Source organism: Rhinatrema bivittatum, chromosome 12 (assembly GCF_901001135.1).
Source record: "Rhinatrema bivittatum chromosome 12, aRhiBiv1.1, whole genome shotgun sequence".
Lineage (NCBI taxonomy): Eukaryota > Metazoa > Chordata > Amphibia > Gymnophiona > Rhinatrematidae > Rhinatrema > Rhinatrema bivittatum.
This window is the reverse complement of record NC_042626.1, coordinates 27,507,644-27,521,871: the sequence shown is the minus strand read 5'-3', so window position 1 is coordinate 27,521,871 and position 14,228 is coordinate 27,507,644. Positions and strand designations below refer to the sequence as shown.

Sequence of the window (14,228 nt, the reverse complement as noted above, 5' to 3'; positions counted from 1 at the left end):
GCACCGTCAGCCCCCATTTGGCCACGCATTTTCGATGAGCTATTTTTACCCCTTATACAGTAAGGGGTAATAGCACGTGGAAAATGTGCGGTGAACCGCCCCCGAAACTAATAGCGCCCACAACATGCAAATGCATGTTGATGAGCCTATTAATTAGTCCCACGCTATGATATTAAATTGGAGGCCCCAAAAAAATTAAAATAAAATAAAAGTCGTAAAAAAAAAAAAAAAAATCAGCTCACGGCTTGCGGGTTGGAAGATGGACGCTCAATTTTGCCGGCGTCCGTTTTCCGATCCTGTGGCTGTCAGTGGGTTCAACAACTGACGCCAGTAAAATTAAGCGTCGGCTGTCAAACCCGCTGACAGCCGCTGCTTCTGCCAATAAGGAGGCGCTAGGGACGTGCTAATGTCCCTAGCGCCTCCTTATTACCGCGGGATCTCATTTGAATACTAAATCGCGCGCCCAGGAGAGTGGCTTGGGCACGCGTTGGGAGAGCGGGTGCTCGCCTCGGAGGGCCGGCTCTCCTGCGCATTTTACTGTATCGGCCCGTTAGGGGGAGAATTATCCACTCAATGCAGAGTTACAGTAACTGGCTCTAGGAGAAAACGTCTCCCACGATGGGTATTTATGCGGATTGGTGATCATCTCCCACTTGCTGTTCACTGAGTGCTGCTGTTTTAGACAGAGATAAAATACGGGTTCCCCCGTAAATAGAGCAGGTGCAAGCTCAGGTCAGTTGCTTGTGGGCGTACAGTAAGTGGTAATGGTCAGTTTTGAGCCTGGGTTTCCCATCTCCCTCTCCCTCTGCTACACAGGTGAATTCCAGTGTCCTAAGCCCACGGCGTCAAAACATTCTCCACACCCCCTCGTCTTCTTCCCTTAGGCAGGGACCATGTATGGTCCCTGCCTAAGGGAAGACTTGACCACTGTATGTCAAATATTATGTGTGTTTTATGATGTAAACCGCTAAGATGGATAGATACCTACCCCTAGTGCGGTATATAAAAACTTTTAAATAAATAAATAAATTTTAAATAAATAAATAGACAAAACCAAATTCAGAATTCTTCCTAAAAAAATATTTGCCTTCTGTATGGGCTATGTTTTATAGCCTTTGTACTCCTGCAAAACATCGATCTTAAAATTGAAGGACACATTACTTCTGAAACATACTTCCGGTGATTTCTCCTCTTTTTTTGTAAAAATGCTGTGCACAGTTCCAGAGAAATCCCATACCATAGCCTGTTGTACATCAAGTCTTCTTGAGAGGAATTCTCCACTGTGAAGGATATTCAGTTTATGAGAACTTTCTGTCTGGCCGCAGCATTAAGTTTGTCATTGGCCCAGTTGAAATTTAAAATTATCCAGCGTCAAGGTTTGCTGAGCCTTGGGAAGAGTTGTTTGCATCAGAGTGGAGCGGGTGTTTTCTGCAGCCAATAATCTGAAATATTTAGTGTAAAGTAAGGGGAAACCCCCCCCCCCCCCCCCTCATTTGTTCTTAAACCAACTTCTGTTGTGGTACCAGGGTGCATAAAGTCAGTAACTCGCAGTGTGCCCCAGCCTCTTCACGTAATGTGCTCCATACAGGTAGCCCAGAGGCCCCAGGATAGACTCAGTTTCACTGTATTAAATATAAAGTACTGCGGGGGTCATGTTAGTCCATGTGAAGCACAAAAATAAACTTTTGTTTCCATACTGCATCAAATAAAGAGTACGATAAAGCATGTAATGTAACTCGCAGCAGAAATTACCTTCCCGCACATATCTGTGTGTACATATATTTATATATCTCTTTATATATATCTATATATATATATATATATATATAGAGAGAGAGAGAGAGAGAGAGAGAGATGAACATACAATATATTGCTGAAACAAAGTTAGACAAATAAGGTATTTAAATTTTGATCATCCGGCCATCTGTCTATAGATGAATAGGTGGATGAAACAAAGTTTAATATTTAAAGATATGAGGTCCAATTATGTGTGTTTACAGGATTGTTCGGAGAGGGGTGGTGTGGTGGGGGTCATCATGATTAAGTATTGAAATCTTGAGGTGGGGTTGGGCTATGGGTCTGAAAGTTAATGGAGGGGAGGGGGACAGGTCACAAGGCTGAAGGGTCGCCTAGGGTGCCTAACACAATGAATACATTTACATCTACTACTACTGATTTAGCATTTCTAAGGAGCTACCAGACATACACAGCACTGTACAGACATGCATAAGGGATGGTCCCTGCTCTATGGAGCTTACAATCCAGTCAAGATAAACATACAGGACAAATGAGTTTGTGGGACGTGTATTTACTGAGGAGAAGTGCTTATGATTTAAAAGCAGTTTCAGTAAGGTGCGTTTTAGACTGGATTGGATTATGGCCAGAGAGAGGAGCATGGTGCACTGACTCAGGAAGTCTATTCCTGGCATATGGAGCAGCAAGGTGGAAAGTACGGAGTCAGGAGTGGTGAAGGAGGAGAAGGGCACAGATGACAGCAGCTTGCCCGATGAATGGAGTTCACGATGGAGGGTGCCAGGGAGAGAAAATAGAAGACAGGTAATGAGGAACTGCAGAGCGATGCATTTGTAGGTGAGTACGGGAAGCTGAATGTGGAAGCGGACAGGGAGCCAGTGTCCTGACTTGAGGAGAGGGCTTGCACGATCCCAGTGACAGTCAGGAAAGATAGGTTGCGCAGTTGAGTAGATTTGCTTCTCCAAGAACTATCTCTGGACAGACGAGGAACAGTGACTTAAACCTCTCCTACGTCCTGTGTGAAGAGGTGGTACCTTCAGACTGACTGTCTGACAAATCCCCCTGAACTCAGGTGAGCACAGGAGTTTTGTTAAACCTATGATGTGGGGAACGTCAGCCCTCTCTAAACACTTCTACCTACAGTGACATCACTCACAGGGGCCGGGTCTGATCCGAATTTATTGACATACCAGGTCAATTGAGACTTACCCTTAGGTAATCTCCCATAATTTATAAGGCGTATGGGATTGACTCCTCTCTTCCTTAAGATCATCTTTATTTTTCCTGAGGTAGTATTTGTTGTATTTTTTTTTTGTTTTTGTTTTTTAATCTAAAACACTTCATACAGTATAATGAAAATGTTACTTCGTAACTTGGGAGTAGATATATCTGAAAGGTTTTTTAAAATCTTGTGTTGCTAAGTGCAAACCTTATTCCAGTATTTTAAATGGAGCAATGTCTGCACTGGAGAAGAACTTTGATATACTGTATCCACCTGTAGGCGGTATTCATATTATCTAGATATCAAATAGACATTTTTTGAAGAGAAAGCACAGCCTCAGGGCCCTGGTTTGCTTTTCCAAGAGTTGACATTGGAATTTCCTGTAAATATAACTTGGCCACTCACTTAGGAATAGTCTGGTCATTCTTGCATATAAGTCTGGGGGCAGGGGCTGATGTAATTCAGGGCTGCTGTATCCCAAATATTCCAGCCGCACCAGATCATTTTCATTCTGCTCTCCTTCTCCTCTTCATGCTCCAGTGCCTAAGCCTTCCTTTGGGGCATCTGCTCTGCTTTACTAATAACTGTTGTATGGCCATGTACCCAGACCTGTAGCAGGCGTACTATTCCTGGAGAAAGCTGAATTTCTTACAGGTTGTGATCAGGCTGGCTTAAGCATTAGGCAGACTATTTAAGGCAGCAGTTTCTGGAGGGCAGCAAAGAATATCAGCAGTGGCAAGAATACAATAGGTCCTGTCATTTATTTTAATTTAATTTGGTTTGATTTATATTTTGCTTTTCGTGGCTGGTCAGCCACTTCAAAGCAGATTAATAAATTTCCTTAAATGACTGCATTGGAATAATGCATTCTCTTTCCCTGGGGTGGTCAGTCGAGCGATCTGATTGGTCAGATGCCACGTGGTCTTTTATAGTTGCTTTATAGACTCTGGTAAAATCCCAGATCATCAATGGCATGCATCAGATAACCTCAGTAAACAGATGTCTGTTAATCAGACTTAAATTGGGTAGGAAGTGCATCTCGTCCATGGCATTGCCAACTGTTTTCATTTCCCACTGGAAAAGTGTCAAGGTGAGGAGCATCAATGTCACCTTAGCCCTCGGTCCTTATATTTGGTGATTTGTGTGTGCCACTGTTTGAATGATTTTTGCCTACAGTGATTTATGCATTATAAATCTATACTAAATGCTAAAATATTATGCAGAAACAGAGGAGGTAGATATGTTGCATAATGGGTAGGTTGGTGCGCCAACCTTCTTCCATGAGCAACTGTTTATTATTTGCTAACAAAGAAGCTAGGGAAAACTATAGATAGTGGCTCCATAAATTTGACCAACCAAATCTGTTCACAGAGGTCAATGTGTTATCAGCTGCAATAACCTACTTCCCCTACACTTTATAGCTCATGCGTGGGCAGATGAGCTGAAAATGGGTTGCTAGCAAAAAGGCAACCAATTGGCAATGAAGAACTTCGTTACTGCAGCTCCTTCAGCCTTTAAGGTCCCCTGCTACAATGGCAAAGACTCATGCATGTTTAAAAAAAAAATGTAATGGCATCAAAAAGTTTGCATGCATGTGAAGTAAGTCCTCTGAACACAACGAGTGTGATGCTGTGTCCTGTTTTTCACTATCCCTGCTGCTCTCGATCATGAAAAACCAACAATTCAAAAAGGAAAGGATAAGAAAACATGGCAGGGAGAATCTGCAGTGACGTGATAAAGTGGGTGTGGAGTTCTGCAAAAAGGTGAATTCTTTTTAGAACTAAGGGAACTGCTCTCCTTTTTCTGCCTCTGTTTCAGATTTCCGACTTTGGATTGTCCAAATGGATGGAGCATTCCACTCGAATGGAATACATAGAACGGTCCGCCATAAGGGGCACCTTGAGCTACATCCCCCCTGAAATGCTCCTGCAGAGCACTAGGGATCCAGGCACCAAACATGATGTTTATAGGTAAAAGCTGCCTTGCAATGGGGTGGGGTAGGGTAAGCAGCGTCACTGTTTTTTGTAAAAAGACTGGAGTGGCACTAGAGGAATCATGGACAAACAGCTCATTTTAGCTAGAGTGAGCTCTGGGTAATTCTGCGTATGGCTAGGGCTACTACTGGTTACTAGTACTGATGTTTAGCTAAGCCACCCTTCCCCTGTGCCTTGGAACTCACCCCAGATCTGCCACTCACTCTCAGTTTTGAATCATTTTATTTGGAACAAAATCACCAGGCAAGCAAACAAGATAGAAAAAAGAGGTGGCCCAATGTAATTGACATCGAACCAAATTTTTCCTTAAAAATCTTAATTATTAATTTTAATTTCTAATCTTTTAATCCACTAGTGGACTCAGCATCAGATTATGTGCACGCACATTTAATACACTGCCTCTCACCGAAACATGGGCCTCTGTCGGGTCATCATTGTTCTTGTAATTCACTAGCGGCTTCGTATGCAGTGGTGTTTTGGGATGCGGATAGATTCAGTTCCTCCAGCCCAGTGCTTATTGACAGAGATAAGTATTATTTAGATTTTTGTATTTTTCTGCACCAAGAGAGTCTTTTTGTAGGACTCATCTAATACATTTTTTTTTTAGGATTATGGAATCAGCAAATAAATGAACTCAAGAGCATTTTTTTCATGTAGCTGCTTGTGGCCCATTACAAGGCAAAAAGCAGTGGGTTAGATGTGTGTGCACATTATCTAATGCTGGGTCCACTAGTGGATCAAAAGATTAGAAATTAAAATTAATAATTAAGATTTTTTTTTAAATTTTGTTTTGATGATATTACATTGAGCCACCTCTTTTTCTATGCATGAGCCATTTTATCGCCTTTCTTGCTGTCAAACCTAAACGTGCATGATTAATTATAATAAGGGATATTCATTTGTTTTTCTTCATATGTGCATATACTGTATTTATGCACAAAAAATTGATTTTTATCTGCAAAAACACATTTTATGTGCATAAGTAAGAAATCAAAATTAAATTTAAAATGCGCATTTAAAAAAACATGAAAAATGAAATGAGTAAACATTTCCTGAGCACACCCCTAACAATGATACTGGAAACTGCTAAATATAGATCAGAAGATGAGGCATCGTCACTGGCAGACTCTCCATTCCAGGGTGTGGTTGCATGAGTGCTTCTGGAGTAGATTACGTTTATAATTGTGAAGCATGATTGAATCTTGTCTGGGTGGGTTTCTTCTGATGATGTAACTATATAGATTCACACCAGGGGCTGGGCTCTAGATTCCATGTTTGTGCCTAGGTGGAAAATGCAAGCTGGGTAGGGCAAGTGACTTTAATGAAAGGAAGGGCAGGGAGAGAGCTATAGAATTCTCCCCCCTACCCCCGTGACCGAGTGTGCGCAGATGTTAAGGGAATATCCAAAAAAAAAAAAAATAGAAAGTGATAATTGTATTTCAATTTCAAAAAGCAATTTTTATGACTCCCAGCTGGATGTGTACATTATCGGTGTCTTCTTGTACATGCTTTGTTGGGGGTGGAGGAATGGAGGAAAGTGTGTGTGTGTGGGGAGTGTTTAATGGGGAAGGGTGTAGGTCAGAAGGTTTGCAGAGGGTGTGTGAAGGTAGTGGTGCCAGGGTGCATGGATCTGGTGGTGTTGGTAGTATGTATTGGGTTGGTGTGGGGGTGTGCATGGTGCGTGGGCACTTTCCCTCTTGAATTCTCCAAGTTCTCCCCCTATTCCTCTCCTCCCCACCTGTCTGGGAATAGTGTAAATGCGATCTGAATGTGTAAGTGGTATTGGAAGGTGAGTGGAGAGAGTGTGTGTGTGCTTGGGGGTGTTGGGGGAAGGGGGGAACACATCCCATTTTCCATCCTCCTTCCCTTACCTCCCTTGTGCGAGTGTGTGGGTGTATGTGCACTTTCTTCCTCTCCCCTACTGCACACCCCGTGTGTGTGTGTGTGTGTGTGTGTGTGTTCTGGGTAGGCGAGAGTGAGGATGTGTGTGCGTTTTGGTGAATGGACTTGTTCCCCCTTGCAATCTCCATAAACTCCTCCTCGGGGAGGTGAGAGGATGTGTGTGTTTGTTATGGGGCTCTTGAGAGTGATATTAAGGATGAATTTGGGTGTATGTGTATATCTATGGAATTCTATGCCAGGAACCTTGCCCTAAGAAATTTAAACATAAGAACATAAGAAAATGCCATACTGGGTCAGACCAAGGGTCCATCAAGCCCAGCATCCTGTTTCCAACAGTGGCCAATCCAGGCCACAAGAACCTGGCAAGTACCCAAAAACTAAGTCTATTCCATGTTACCATTGCTAATGGCAGTGGCTATTCTCTAGGTGAACTTAATAGCAGGTAATGGACTTCTCCTCCAAGAACTCATCCAATCCTTTTTTAAACACCGCTATACTAACTGCACGAACCACATCCTCTGGCAACAAATTCCAGCAGAAACTAAAGACCTGGTTTTTCAAACAGGCATATACCTAAACCTTCTCCGCTTTCCTTTAATTTATCTACCTTCTCCCCTGGGAATGCTGGGCTCTCAGCTTTCATATGAATACTACTCTCACCATATGTTTTGTGCACACTTTCCCTGCTCTCTCCATACTTAGCCTGCATAGTGAGACAATCACTTACTCTGTTTAAAGGTTTATAATCTGTACATAATCTGAATACCTTCTCACTCTGTATATAAATTACACAGTATCCCATTCTACATTGTAGGTCCTAAATACATTATATTTATTCTAATTAGTCTCTGCATAGTTCTCTTAATCTGTATATTGTCTGTACATAGTCAGAATACCTTACTATTTACAATGTTTGTATCTATTCAGTTCTTTGTAAAGCATGTTACGCTAAATTATTGTTAATTGTAAACCGATGTGATATTCCCAATGAATGTCAGTATATAAAGATCGTTAAATAAATAAAATAAAAATAGGGGTAAGTGACTGGTGTGTGTTGGGGAATGACTGAAGCTATGTGTGCATGTTGGAGAGTGGCTGTGTATGTGGGATGTGTCTTAAGGAATGGCGGGGGAGTTGTGGGTGTGTGTGATGAGATGATAGTGCATGCATGTGTGTGTGTAAGGGTACACGTATGTGGGGTGGGGATATGCATGTGTGGAGTGGGATATGTGTGTGGGGTGGGATGAAATATATATGAGTGGTGTGTGTGAGAGTTATGTGTGTGTGTGTTTCTGGGGTGGGGTTATATATGTGGGTTGGAGGGGTAGGGTAGGTATATATGTGGGGTGGGTGGGGTAGAGGGTATGTGTGGGGGTGGGGTACATGTGCATGTATGTGGGGGCTATGTGTATAGGTGTGCATGTCTGGGTTGGCGGTGTGCAGATGTGGGTATGCATGTGTGCATGTTATGGATATAGGTGCTTGTGTTTGTATGGGGTGGGGTATGTGTGTGGAGGGGGGTACATATGTGTGGGTGTTGAGGAGGATGTTATATGTCCCACTTCTTACTCTCCCACTATGCCACCCTCTCACCTCCCACTACTCTACCCTCCTCCTCCTCCTTTCTCCCTCCTCCACCACCAACTCTGGCCCGCTGCTCTCCTAGTCTCCTCCCACCTGGGCTCCGACATAATCAGTAGTTGTTGGGGCCTAGGAACACCCAGCAGCCTGTCTGCTGTCTGCAGCGTTTCTTTTTCTCTGATGCAGCTGGTGGGATCCAGGAAATGTTACCAGCTGTTCTGTTTTTTGGGGTTTTTTTTGTCATTTTATTTTGTTGATGGAGTTGGGAAACCCTCACCAGCTGTTCTGCGGCCTGCGCAGCTGCTTCCCTTTAGATGGTAGAGCCAGGGAAACCCCTGCCAGCCTCTCCTTTGCTTGCGCTGCTGCTGCACTCTCTGGCCTAATACTTTGGATGTCATCGCTCCTCTCCCTGCTGTCTGCAGCCCCTCCCTCTGTTCCGAGTGAGGTCATTGTGCTGTGTGTGCTCACATGTGATGCAATGATTACCCAAATCTCTAGTAATCTTATAATATAGAGCGATATAAATGGGTATGTTTGTACAACAGGCTTTGCAGGCCTCAAATTTATATATATATGTGTGTTTGTATATAATAAGGGGCGGATTTTAAAAGTCCTGCTCGCGTAAATCCGCCCGGATTTACGCGAGCAGGGCCTTGCACGCTGGCGCGCCTATTTTCCATAGGCCCGCCGGCGCGCGCAGAGCCCCAGGACTCGCGTAAGTCCCGGGGTTTTTCGAGGGGGGCGTGTCGGGGGCGGGGCCAATCGGCGCTGCGTTTTGGGGGCGGGACGCAGCGTTTCGGGGGCGGGCCCGGGGGCGTGGTTTCGGGCCGGGGCGGTCCGGGGGCATGGCCGCGCCCTCCGGAACCACCCCCGGATCGTGTCTCCGCGCGCCAGCAGCCCGCCTCCAGGAGGCGTAAATCCAGGGATAAAGGTGGGGGGGGTTTAGATAGGGCCGGGGGGGGTGGGTTAGGTAGAGGAAGGGAGGGGAAGGTGAGGGGAGGGCGAAAGAGAGTTCTCTCCGAGGCCGCTCCGAAATCGGAGCGGCCTCGGAGGGAACGGAGACAGGCTGCGCGGCTCGGCGCGCGCCGGCTGCCCAAAATCGGCAGCCTTGCGCGCGCCGATCCAGGATTTTAGCAGATACGCGCGGCTACGCACGTATCTACTAAAATCCAGCGTACTTTTGTTTGCGCCTGGTGCGCCAACAAAAGTACGCGCTCGCGCTGTTTTATAAAATCTACCCCTAAGGGTTGCAAGCCTCAAATTTTCGGATCAATTAATTTCATATTTATGGCACAGGAAGGGAGTTCCGTCTGAATTTCATTTCATTGGGGTGGGTGTTTTTCATGTTTTTGTGTTTTGTTTCAGAAAACAGCAGAAACTATTTCTGAATAGTATGCACTATTTGCAATTAGGAGGTAATTTTCAAAGGATTTACTTGCGTAAATGTAACATACTATTGTAGCAATTTTCAAAAGCCCACTTAATCGAGTAAACCCAGTTTTACTTGACTAAACGCTTTTTAAAATCAGGCCCTTAGCATGCGCTATTTGGAAAAAGTATGCAGCATACACTATTCAGAAATAATGCATAATATTTCCTGAAACAAAAATCTCAAAAACCTTGAGGATTTTTGGAGCTACCAAGGATTCTTTTCTTTTGAAACAAACAGAACTGAAAAAGGGCATTTTCGGTTCAGATTCCTAATTTGTTTCAAATGAATGCATATCCCATATAGTTACGTTATAGGTTTGCCAACCAATCTTGGTTCCAGAGGTTTGCTAATTGGTAGACTATACGAACCAAGACAAGCTGTCAACAAGTTGCCACTATTGTTTGCTGTACAGCCAGGACTCAGGATAAGGAATTTTTTGAAAAATATGTGATCGAGGAGTAGGACCCTAGATAGCTGCACGCAGCTGACCTCCAGTTTGACTGGTTGTGTTTTGAAAGTTTTCCTTCATTGATATAGGCAAGAAGAAAGGGAAGATCCTGGAATACCCTGCAGTGATATCGGGACAGCGTCCTACCGGTTCCATTGATTTCTTTGTTTGTAGATCAGTGCATTTGGCATCAATGGTGGACTCTAGTGGAGCATCGATGGGAGCCTCGGGTGCAGGGCCCGCCCCCATGGGAACTCTTGATACTGAGCTTTTGCTGTCACTGGCGTTGCATGAACCTCCTTAAGATCTTGTGCAAGCAAGGCATCTGTTAAAGAGAAACCCAAACTGAAGCGGGATGATGACATCACCCAGCTTAAGGAATAGCCGGAATCCCTTCGACATGTCGGTGCAGAAATGCAGCTGGCAAACGCTGAGCTTGCTAAAGCTGAAGACGGGGAGGATATGATTCAAGTTATTCCATCTGTGGTTCTTGGCAAGTTGAATTTGGATGCTGCTTAGGTGGGACCAGGGGTGTAGGGTGACTGCTTAAATTTGTAATGCACCACAAAATTTGCTGCTGACGTGATTGAAAAACAAGAATTTTCAGGTGCTCCAACAGAATTATGTAGCCCCTCTCTGTGTGTAGCTGGAAGCTGGCAGCATACTCGATACCAGGGCTTAGTGACAACTTAATGCTAATCGTCCTCCAGGGGGAAGGAATTTCTGAACTGCTCAACGTGTTTTTTTTCTGGGGCATGGGCCTATGGGTCCTTCCCACAAATACCACTCTCTCCCCCTTTCTGGATATGGTTTTCAAGGGAAATGATTCAGATGAACTGAACCAAATCACAGTGAACCTGGAAGATGTGGTAGGCCAGATTGACAAACGGAAGAGTTGTAAATCGCTTGGACTGGATGGTATACACCCCAGGGTTCTGAAAGAACTGAAAAATGAAATTTCAGACCTATTTTAATTACCGTATTTTTCACTCCATAAGATGCACCAGACCATAAGACACACCTAGGATTCAGAGGGGGAAAATTTAAAAAAAAAATGGTGTGCTAAACCGGCTCTGTTCTCGGGCATCTGTGCATCTTATGGAGCAAATTAGGGGAGTGCATAACATTTTTTTTTGTCCCCATTTCGTTTTCGGGTCTGGGGAGGGTCATTTCGGTCCACTCCCCAGATCAGAAAACTTTTATCGTTCTCTTTCTGTGGGAAAAAACCAAAACAAAAACCCCCCATCCCAACCCTTTAAATTTAATTAAGTACAATCCCCCACCCTCCTGACTCCCCCAAGACCTGCCAAAAGTCCCTGGTGGTCCAGCGGGGGTCCAGGAGCGATCTCCTGCACTTGGGCCATCGGCTGCCAGTAATCAAAATGGCGCTGATGGCCCTATGCCCTTACTATGTCACAGGGGCTGACAGCCCACGTGCAGGAGATCGCTCTCGGACCCCCGCTGGACCACCAGGTCTTGGGGGGGGGGGTCAGGAGGGTGGGGGGTTGTAGTTAGTTTTTTTGTTTTCTCACTCTCAGGCTTCCGTACATACACACACACAGGCTCTCATACACAGACATACACACAAGTTCTCAGGGCCTGGGCCTCTTCTTTCGTCACCAGTGAGATGGGGGTGGTCCTGTTTTGTCTGCTGTGGGATGAGCTGCACATTGGTGTGCTGAGCCTCTCAGTCTTCAGTTGCCAGTGGGATGAGGTCTGCTGGCAGACATCGGCTCCCCCTCTCTCGTCAGCCACTGCAAGATAGGCTCCACAGTAGCCTGCCTGATCATGGGATGGGCGGCAGCAGGAGTAGCATTTAACCGGGGCTGTCAGATTAGCTGCAGGGCCAATCTGACAGTAAGAACTCAAGACTGTTCCTGCAGCAGCAGGAGACGACGATCGGTTAAATGCAACTCCTGCTGCCAGCTTTGGGGGAGAGGGGAGGTAGAGAGGTGAATCACCACTGATCCAATCAGATAGGGGTTTGGTTTATCCCTGCCTGAGCTGATGTATTAAATTGGGATGTCAACTCATAGCTCCTCCTATGGACTGGGGATTCATTGAATCCCATGAAAGCCCTGACTGCACCCCACTGCGGGTAACTTAAGATTCAGGTTCTCCCACCCAATCTCTCTCTCATCCACCCTCCCCCTCCGATCTTTCTCCTCGTCAAACTTCCTCTTTCGTCTCTGGTCTTTCTCCTTCATAGAAACATAGAAACATAGAAATGACGGCAGAAGAAGACCAACCGGTCCATCCAGTCTGCCCAGCAAGCTTCACACATTTGTTCTCATACTTAACTGTTTCTCTTGGCTCTTAGTAACCTTATGTTCTAATTCCCTTTTCACCCCCACCATTAATGTAGAGAGCAGTGCTGGAGCTGCTTCCAAGTGAAATATTAAGTTGATTAGTTGGGTAAGCGGCAGCATAGCTCTCTGCCATGAAGCAGAGGGCAATGCTGGAAATGTGTGAAGTATCAGTTTTTCTTTTCCCCTGTCATTGAAGCAAGGAGTCATGCCGGACATGCACCGAAAGTGAAGAATGCCTTGAAAGTCACATTAACTATCATCAAATATTGAAAAGCCTAATAATTGGTAATACCTATAAGCCCATGAACCCATCCCTGTTTTTTTTTCTTTTTTTCTTTTCTTTTTTTAATTGGGAGATGGATGCCCTTCATCCTTCTACTCTGTGAAGGTGGACACCTACCACCGGCCACTGGCATCCCGCTCCGTTAATGCCTCTGTGGCTACTGCCGCTCCATGCAGTGTTTTACTACCTGCTCTTTATATGTGTCCTCTAGAACTGATGGATCCCATCCCTGGGTTTTTTTATTATTTATTTAATTGGGAGATGACAGCCCTCCATCCTTCCGCTCCGTGAAGGTGGACACCTACCACTGGCCACTGGCATCCCGCTCCGTGAATGCCTCTGTGGCTACTGCCGCTCTGTGCAGTATTTTACTACCTGCTCTTTATATGGACACCTACCACTGGCCACTGGCATCCCGCTCCGTGAATGCCTCTGTGGCTACTGCCGCTCCGTGCAGTATTTTACTACCTGCTCTTTATATGTGTCCTCTAGACCTGATGGATCCCATCCCTGTTATGTTTTTTGTTTTTGTTTTTTATTTAATTGGGAGATGACAGCCCTACATCCTTCCGCTCCATGAAGGTGGACACCTACCACTGGCCACTGGCATCCCGCTCCGTGAATGCCTCTGTGGCTACTGCCGCTCCGTGCAGTATTTTACTACCTGCTCTTTATATGCGTCCTCTGGACCTGATGGATCCACAATATTTATCCCATGCCCCTTTGAAGTGCTTCACAGTTTTGGACTTCACCACTTCCTCCGGAAGGGCATTCCAGGCATCCACCACTCTCTCCGTGAAGAAATTCTTCCTGACATTGGTTCTTAGTCTTCCTCCTTGGAGCCTCAGCTCGTGACCTCTGGTTCTGCTGATTTTTTTCTGTTGGAAAAGGTTTGTCATTGTCTTTGGATCGTTAAAGTTTTTCAAGTATCTGAAAGTTTGAATCATATCACCCCTGCTCCTCCTTTCCTCCAGGGTGTACATATTTAGATTCTTCAATCTCTCCTCGTATGTCAACCGATGAAGACCCTCCACCTTCCTGGTCGCCCTTCTCTGTACCGCCTCCAACTTGTCCTTGTCTCTTTGTAGATACGGTCTCCAGAACTGAACACAGTACTCCAGGTGAGGCCTCACCAAGGACCTGTACAAGGGGATTATCACTTCCCTTTTCTTACTCGATATTCCTCTCTCTATGCATCCCAGCATTCTTCTGGCTTTTGCAATCGCCTTGTCGCATTGTTTCGCCGACTTCATATCATTAGACACTATCACCCCAAGGTCTCTCTCCTGCTCCGTGCACATCAGC

At 45.2% G+C, this 14,228-nt stretch overlaps 1 protein-coding gene across 2 annotated transcripts in view; it reads left to right on the top strand.

Annotated features, from left to right (window-relative positions):
* ANKK1 (ankyrin repeat and kinase domain containing 1) overlaps positions 1 to 14,228 on the top strand; it is a 39,982-nt gene that overhangs the window by 12,494 nt on the left and 13,260 nt on the right. For both annotated transcript variants that reach the window (XM_029573569.1, XM_029573570.1), the window contains exon 3: positions 4,793 to 4,944. In XM_029573569.1, the coding sequence (XP_029429429.1) occupies positions 4,793 to 4,944 (152 nt within the window). The remainder of the gene's footprint in view (positions 1 to 4,792; positions 4,945 to 14,228) is intronic.